The sequence below is a fragment of the Seriola dumerili genome, unplaced genomic scaffold (assembly GCF_002260705.1).
Source record: "Seriola dumerili isolate Sdu_G_001 unplaced genomic scaffold, Sdu_1.0 BDQW01000002.1, whole genome shotgun sequence".
NCBI lineage: Eukaryota > Metazoa > Chordata > Actinopteri > Carangiformes > Carangidae > Seriola > Seriola dumerili.
In genome coordinates this window covers 11006492-11015464 of record NW_019174257.1, presented here as the reverse complement: position 1 = coordinate 11015464, position 8973 = coordinate 11006492, and the positions used below count along the sequence as shown (strand labels likewise).

The 8973-nt window shown below is 36.9% G+C and overlaps 1 protein-coding gene and 1 non-coding gene across 2 annotated transcripts; one reads left to right on the top strand and one right to left on the bottom strand.

Annotated features, from left to right (window-relative positions):
• The first annotated feature begins 2255 nt into the window (after positions 1–2255).
• Positions 2256–2327, top strand: trnap-cgg. The gene has a single exon. It is a non-coding gene; the product is annotated as a tRNA-Pro (tRNA).
• A 542-nt stretch (positions 2328–2869) lies between these two features.
• On the bottom strand, positions 2870–8412 carry ncbp2 (nuclear cap binding protein subunit 2). Its single transcript, XM_022770477.1, has 5 exons — positions 8101–8412; positions 6827–6913; positions 6320–6414; positions 5975–6113; positions 2870–3473 (listed from the first exon to the last, which is right to left on the bottom strand). The coding sequence occupies exons 1-5, from the start codon at positions 8173–8175 to the stop codon at positions 3375–3377; spliced, it is 495 nt and encodes a 164-aa protein (XP_022626198.1). The 5' UTR covers positions 8176–8412; the 3' UTR covers positions 2870–3374.
• Positions 8413–8973: the final 561 nt, after the last annotated feature.

The following is an 8973-nucleotide window of genomic DNA, read 5'->3' as shown; positions in this document are numbered from 1 at the left end:
TTCAGGTGTCAAAGGTCTCAGTTCAAATCATCTTCTTTTTTTTTTTTAACATCTGTCTTATTGTTGTGGTAATTCTTCTGCTGCTGATAAAGGTCGTAACAGGCTCAAAATGGAAGCAGATGCACAGTGAGAACTCTCAGTCTATATGGGAAATGTATGACTGTTGGTTCACTACCACATCTGATGTCTGTCTTCAATTATTCCAAGGCACTCCACCTCCTCTTCTGCCATCTTGTGTTCATTTTCAAAATCTGCTTTGAGGGGATTTGATTAAGAATAAAGCGTAGTAGCTGTTGCCGGGAGTAAGTGGTAGGGATATAATGCAAAAACATGTCTGAAGCTAAGCCAATTTCCATTGTTTATTATTCTGCTCAGCTCCTCACTTCACTACTACGGCTCACTTTGAGATAAGAGACCAGATGACTGCTTATACACAGCCAAGATACCGTGTTCTTTTTCACAGGTGGAATGAGGATTGTCTAGGAGCTGAGGAGATGAGCCCTGGCCTACTGCTCTGCAAGATGATCACCAGTATAACCATAGTGCTTTATTTTGTCCGCAAACTGAACTTTGCAAGCTCCCAGTTTTTACAAATGCAATATTTTGTTCTACAAGGACTTTGTCAGACAAACATCCATGAGGACAAAAAGGAAGCCATATATACAGACAAAAGTGACAGCTCTGCCTTGGAGATTACACAATACAAAACAACACCCATATCAATTTGCTACTGGACTATCGGCCATATAAAGGACACACGGTTATACCCTAGCTCTGATCTATGCCTCGCCACAATTTTATTGCAGAGCTCTACAGAGTGTTCCTTGGACTTCATGACTTGGTTTCTGTCCTTAGTGCAGTGTGAGTTGTGAGACCTTATAAACAGAGTCGGGTGTCTTTGTAAACTATGTTCAATCAGTCCAATTTGACACAGGTGGACTCCAAACACACAGTCGCGTCTCAGGGATAATTAAAGCAAACAGGACACACCTGGCGACAACCTGGAGTGCAACGACAAAGAGTCTGAATACCTGGAAATGAGAGGGTTCAATCTGTTTTACTTTTTAATACATATACAAAACTAGAAACACATTTTTACTTTGTTATTGAGAGTTATTAAGTGTAGATTGTTAGGCAAAAATGGCCTTCCTTTTAAAATTAAATCTACAACAAAATAAAGTGTGAAAAAAGTGAAGGGATCTAAATGCTCCTCTGAATCTACTGTATGTGATAACACATTTTTACTAATTTTCATGAATAAACAAATTAATAAGTGGTCTGGGTTTTGTCACAAAGGGGAGGCATATCAAAGAGGGAATAAAGTACTTACATTTTGTATTTCTTATTTTCCTAAGAAGGGTTTTGTGTAATTCAACATTTAGAGCACTGTGTAAGTAAGTATTTAATCTATATATGAATCCAAATCCTTCATATCCAATAATCATAATCTGCTGATGGCAAGGCCCGCCTGCTTGAAATTCTTGCAAAGGGTTAGAGAGACAAGAGGACTGATACCTCTCTAATGTCTGTATGCTAACTATGATGCTACAGCCAGCATTCATTTACTTTGCATAAGGGGAAACAGCTAGCCTGGCTGTGACAAAGGGTACAAAAAAAAAAACACCCAAAAGCACATCTAAAGCTAGCTAAACAATGGATTAAACAAGCAAGATACCAAGTGTTAATTAGTGCGCTTTAGAAGTGCTCATAGGCATATTTTAAAAGATTTGGACAGAGGCTAGCTGTTCCCTTGTTCCCAGGCTTTGTGCTAAGCTAAGAAAACTGGTTGCTGCTGACTGTACAGGCATGAGAGTGATATTAATCATCTGCTCTGACTCTCAGCAAGTGATTAAGTACATTTCTCAAAAATTCAATCTACTCAAACTGTTTAAGTCTATAGGGAGTTGTACCAGCTAAACTCTACAGCAGTAGCATGTGCTGATTTTAATCATGTGTTACTTTTGTGTTTTACTGGTAATAAAAGCACCAGACTTGTGAGTGTTGGCTGCATGCAGACTACACAGTAGCTGAATTAATTAGAATATGCACAGAAAAACCATTGTACTATATACAACAGATGTTTAATAACAGCAAAATGTTCATGGCATGAGGTCAATACCGGTTTTACGAGGTTTAACGGTGTAATTTTCATTCATGGCAAAACTGTTAAGCAAGCTTTCAAATGTGCACTATTGACCCTAACAGCTGCTCCACAGAGAAAATGAGCAATTACAGAGAGAGCACCTAATATAAAGGGCTTGTTGGTCTAGGGGTATGATTCTCGCTTCGGGTGCGAGAGGTCCCGGGTTCAAATCCCGGACAAGCCCTTGAACTTAAGATCTTTGTTTGATGGACCTGGAGAGCCACAGTGTCCTCAAGGAATGTCCATGATGTTAACTTTGTTGGACTGGTCTGTGAACTTTGTCTACATGCACCCGTGAATCCCTGAACTTAATAACTTAATACAGGGCTGGATGAGAATTGCTTGGGTAGCTACTGTGTAATCTCTTGATTAATCAATAAGTGCAATACAGAGCTAAAAGGAGGCAAACAACCCCACAATGAATACTCACATTTATCTCTTCTGGATATGTGAATATGCAACAATCAACCTAACATGGGTCGTCAGTAGTGTTTCCACTGCCTCCAAGTGGCCAAAAAACTCTGTTGATGCAGGCTTAAACCACTATATTAATACTTCATTTACTAAATACACACAATTTATATAGAATAGATGTATTTATGTATATGTAATTTTAAGCTCTCTTTAAAAAATATGAGTTGAATGGCATTCAGAATGACACACAGACACATGGATTAACGGACCTTAGACACTGATCAGGACAAAAATTTAGCATCACTCAATAAATGTCAAAAAAAAAAAAATCTTTATTTAAAAAAGTATACATAGTTTTTCATTCATGAAAATCAGTACATCAGCAGACACTACTTGAACTAGACATTGAGACTTTACAAGATCAGGTAGTCATTTTGACATTTGATACATTTAATACATCGTTGCATATCGTCACTTTCCAGCCTGTGGGGAAATATATTTTATTTCTGTATGCAGGATTAGGAAAATATCACTGAATATCACAAACGAACTTGGCCTGTCCAACTTTGTAGACTGATAGCAGGTATGGAATTCAGATGCAGTCAGAAGAGAAAACAAGTGTCCAAAAGAAATAAATAACAGCTGCTAATTTCTGGAGCTTAGTGGATCCTGCAGGCGTGCTGTAGAGGATTTCATGGTAACACTGGGACAAACAATGTGTGGTGGCATGTTGTAGTATTATTAGAGGAATAATCCAGTCCAGGACTGAGGGTGAGTCTCTGTGTAGTCCAGGCAGGTGGCCGTGGTGGGGTTCAGTCTAAAATGTATTACGTGTCTCTGCGGGTGGATGCTGCTGAGCCAGTTTACCATAGCCGCCTCTGGCTGGGTCGTAGTCCTGCCTGTACTCATCTCTCACCTAGACGAAAAAACAGATACACAGCCAGAGGGCACAGGTAAATACACACAAAGAAAAAAAAACAAAAAAAACAAATGCACAATGAGAAAGGAAAAACAGAAATGTTCTTAGACTACCAAACGACTTAAGTAATGGAAATGTCCACATTTGATGGGTCTTACCTGTAAAACTCATCTTTTCAAACTTGCTTTAACCGAGAAGCTTTTACTATATTCTAACCAATCCACATTATTAATTTAATTCTCATTTATTTACTGTTAATTTGAATCTATATGTTTTTATATCTTTTTTTTCTGGATGTTGTGACTACAAAATTGACATTTATTCACAGAGGTTATCAGGGACACAATGAATGCTGGAGACCATGTAGTTAAAAAAAAATGCTGACAGAAAAAGGCTGCAGTGACACCTTTAACAAAAAGGTAACTGGACTGCAATTGTCAACAAAATGAATCATATGGAAAAACTGACCCTTGACCTTACAACTCTTATATGATCAATATGTATAATACTGGAAAAAGATCATAATTGATTTCATATTTGTGCCTGGAGGATATAACCCATTACATATGTCACTGAAAGACCCCTTTTCTATACAAGTGTAATGTTACCGATGTCAACTTTATTCATTTCGCCTGAAAATATCTATAAAAAATAAAGTTTCAAATAAATAAATAAGTCCTTTTGCCCATGTTCTAAGTTCTCATATTTCTTGAATCTGTATTTTGTGTACTTTTTATGTGAAGCACACAGAATAACATCTTTTGTATAAAATATGTTTTATATATATACATATATATATATATACACACACACACACATTTTTATTTTTGTTTAAATTGAATCCTTCTAATCAAATTTTTAAAATGACTGATTAATCATATTTTCAAAAAAGCTGTTTATATAAAATACATTTTTAAGTACAATATTACTAAATTTAATTGAAAAAATAATCAACGAGCAGTTGTGACTGTATATGTTGTCTTACTGGTGCTGAGTGGACCTTTGAACTTATATTATATTGTTACTTATAGTATAGTCAGTATAGTAGAGTATAGCTGATATCATTATCACATCTTTATTTTAGCTGAGGTATCTTAAAGTTACATACTGGAAGGTATTTTTTTAAGAAGCTTGTCTTTTTTTCCCCCAAAATAAGCCGGTTCTTAGTCCAATAATACTCTCAGAGAAAGCCCATTGAGTACCTCTACAACAAAATTGGACATGATTATGTATGTTGTATTTGTTAACAGCATAATATACACTTCCATTTTTCAAATGCCATGCTACAGTAATGCTGTCTCTTCAAAGGCCATGCTTAATCATGCATAATTTATTTTGGAAGTTATATCACTTTCTAAATATCATACTGGTGTATTAAAATGTCATGATATAGTGTATCGATTTTTTTGAATGCCACTTCAGTATATGTCATTTTTCAAATGTCACAGTATGCTTTTTATATCGGTTTCCAAAACGCTGTGCTGCAGAAAATCCTAAACTTTTTCAATATGAAGAACAAGACAAAACAGGCAGGGACGAGACCGTGAACACCAGGACGGCCACCCAGAAGGATGTTTAAGGTGAGCAGTGATTTAGAATCAAATCATGTGATAGGCTGCACCTTCCCCCTAAACCACAGCAACAGCTGGGAGACACGGTCACTTACTTATCTAAGACCATTCTGGACCCATGCTGTGAAACTGCAAAAATGTGTATTTTTTTATTTTATTTTGTACACCGTTACCTCTCTGGGATACTTTTAATATAATCTGGAGTTTAACGGATATGGATTTTTAAAAGCGCACACAGGCCTTTTTGGATTGAAGCTGTCGTCGATATGCAGAATTAGATTCGATTTTTCTGCCAAAATAAGCATTTAGTGTTTCCCGCTGAACTGTATCTCAGACAGAGAGGGAAATTTATTTAGCCCGAGGGATATTAAGATACGAGGTGATATCCAGCAAAATAACAAAAAACAATATATCCATAAATATGTTTCTGAAACTGATTAAACTACAGAAGCCTGTCTAATACTGGATTTTTGAAGCTGCTACTGGTGATACTCAATAATCAAATAATGATATATCGACTGATAGTAATTTCTTAACATTAACATTAATTTTTAATTTCATTTTTAAAGGGCTATATAATTTTACAGTTAAAAAATAAACTCAAGCCTAGTTGTAAATTCCTATACAGCGGTTTCTTGTTACGTATTGTTTTTTTGTTTGTTTTATTTTGTTAGTTTGTTACAATAAATTCTTATAATTTGATATTCATGGTGTTATCTCAGCTGGAAATTGTGCAGGTTTGATTGTGTGAGTGGAGGTGAGCATAGGAGGGTGTCTGTAACAATAATCGGTTTTATGGGAAGGCATGGTTGCAAACATTTATAGAATTGGTGCTTTCCATGTACATATAAAACCTGTCAGCATTCACAGTGGGCTAATTACATGTTCATATAAGAACCCATAACAAACAAGTGTCAGAATCCTCACCTGTCCTCCAGATTTGCCGCGGCCGTACTGTCGTCCCTCCTTGAAGCCGGCGTCCCAGTCTGTCCTGATGATACGATCGTCCAGCCGTGTGCCATTAATGAAGCGCATGGCATGTTCTGCGCCTGCACGCATGTAGTATCTGGTACATCCGGAATTAAGGTCTGTCCTAAACTCATACACTTCATGCTATAGTGGTGAAATTGAGCTCATAACAAAGCATGGTACTTGGGTTAGTAACCAGACAGGCAGAGTGTTGGTGTTCAGGTGTGTTTGCTGTGTAGGTGAATGCAAATATTTTTAAAACAATGACTATGTTTAATTTGGGTCTCATATTTCAAAGGATACTCTACAAAGCAGAATCCGCAGGCTGTCTTCTTGACTTTATCTAGGCCGATGATGATGCGCTTGACGTCTCCACTTTTGGAAAACAGCTCATGCACCTGATCATCAGTTACCAAAAAAAATGACAAAAGTAGAGAACTGTGTAAGAGAAAATAAGTATGATGTTAAGCAAAAGTTTTATACATGCTTTTAACACTAATAAAATTTTTAAAATTGGTTTGAAATATATCATGATTTCAATGTAATCCACTAGAAGCTCTGCGTCTCGTTTTAATATAGAATATACAAGTATACCTCGCTCAGATGAGCATAATAACTTACTAACTGCTAGAGTAATAAAAAGATGGGGCCATAAAAAGATGACAAAGTAGCAAACACCAGCTCATTAAGTAACCAAGAGACAGATTTCTTGTCATGAAAGAATATGACGATAATTAAACCAATTTCCAGAGAAGCTGCTGCAGGGCTTTAACTGATGATGTAGTCGGTAATAATGGCAGTGTATCCTACCTGCTCTTCTGTGGTGTAGAAGGAGAGGTTCCCCACATACAGAGTGTGGCTCTGCTTTAGCAACTTCTCCTGTTCATAGCGGTTACCCTGCAAACACAAGCATCATTGAGAGTATGAATAAGCACCATTCCCCAGAGGCTGAGGACATTGGCCAGAGCTAAGGTTAGGTAGGTAATTTGATTGGACGAGAAGCATTCCATGAGTGCTGATAAAGAGCACAACAGCACTGGGTCTTTTAACTATCAACGGTCGTTATCCATCTTAGATTGCAACAAACTTTGCAAAGATGAATATATTTCCAGAAATAACATTTGAATTAAATGATGTGTGGTCGTCAGAAGAGCACGAAGGGAAGAAGCCTGGATACTTCAGCACACTCCTGAGGTAACGTGTAGACAAAGAAGCAAGCTAGTGTGCACTGTGCAGGTCAGGAAATTGTTGCTTAGCAACTGTCCAGTACCAGTCCAGCTGCGGAACTCTTTGTGGTGGCGTTGCCAAATAAATTATGAAATAAACAAACAAATCATAATCTGTTGTTGCTTATTTAACTAATATGGCGATCATAGAACTGTTGTATAAAGGCAATATAGCACTCGAGGTCGTGATGTGATTGTCTTCGCTACCAGGCCGCTATGACAGAATCACAGCTGTGCTGATATTCAGTACAACATCACGACCTCGGATGTGATATTGCTCAAATGAAGAGTTCACCTTCGGGTTCTGGAAACTCTGATGAGCATTCTTTGTGAAACTTTCTTACATTTTATAAACCAAACAACTGATCAATTAATCGAGAAAGTCAACTGTAGATCTAATAATCATCTTCAGCTGCAGTCCTAATTGACCACGTGTATTTAATTTGCAAAGGAAACTACGGGGATATCCAAATAAATAATTAACATACTTTATACACTGAGTTATCCCTGATTTAAGATAAACACCCATCGATGGTGGGGAGCTCTAGAGAGCTGAACCGTGTAAATGCGAACTGGACGCATGCTACTGTACCAAATTGCGAGTCGAAACACGTGAGGCTCAAAAGACAATAAACACCGGTACTGTAAATTACACGTTAGCACTTACAGTCACGTCAGGTGAGTTATATACCTTATAGGCCCGACCTAGGACCATAACACAGTGTTACAAATGCCTTTTACAGACATGAAGTCACAATGTCTGTGCAGAATCTGTTGTTTGCTAACGGTTGCTAACAGTTAGCTAACTGAAAAAAAACTAAAACATTCGGGTATTGATGTTCATATTTCCTCACTTACCTTAAAATGCTGGTCTCTGTATTGGCTAATATCAATGTAAGAATCACTATTCAAAGCGTTTAATTTAACAGACATGGTGAAGAAGTCGCAAGTTGGCGGTCTGCAGCTATTCAACTAAAAATTGCGGTAGCAACTTCCGGTTCGTGTGTCCGTCCTGTGAAAGACTCCGGGTGGAAACATTTCATATTAACCAAAGATATTAACCTCTACACAAGCCCAGTTTCGCCCCCTGTTGATACCAGATTATGCTCTTAATGTAATGACATTTGACGTACAGTACGCTGATTATAAAAATAAATTGGTTTAAAATACGTCATGTATTTTTAAACTCGACTCCATTCTGATGAAAACAAAATGCAAAGGTATATACTCAACCTCAAACAACAAAAATAACAAACCAAAAAAAAAAAATGTAGAACCCAGAAATAAAGCTTACTACACATAAAACACACCTCAGTCTAATAATCTAATGTAATCAAATACTTAGTATTGGTTATTTTAAATGTGGCATTTCTATTAATGCCGAATTCTTTAGCCACCCATGTAGTCTATGGTTAGACTGCCCACAGTCACATGACTACTGATGCTGGAGGTTGAACTGTGAGATGTGGTGCCACACTATTGGCTGCAGTCAGTTGTATGTCATTGGTCACTGATGGACTGGTCCCCTTGTTTGACCTACTTTAACCAGTAAGTCTTTTTTATTGTACTGACATTTTACAAATATATATATTTTTATTTTAAGATTTCTTGTTACTAATATATTTAAACTGTATTTTTTTTTAAATATTTTATTACCAATTTACTTTTTTTTTTCTTTTTGCTTTTTGTTTGAACTGCCTCTAATGCATTTGTATTTCACACAGTACTTCC

What these genes read in the sequence shown, in the direction of transcription:
- ncbp2 (XM_022770477.1), bottom strand. Translation starts at nt 8,175, where the DNA reads ATGTCTGTTAAATTAAACGCTTTGAATAGTGATTCTTACATTGATATT. An exon ending in ACAGAGACCAGCATTTTAAG is followed by an intron (nt 6,914 to 8,100) that starts GTAAGTGAGGAA and finishes TTGTGTTTGCAG; the next exon opens with GGTAACCGCTATGAACAGGA. An exon ending in GCGGCAAATCTGGAGGACAG is followed by an intron (nt 3,474 to 5,974) that starts GTGAGGATTCTG and finishes TTTTTCGTCTAG; the next exon opens with GTGAGAGATGAGTACAGGCA.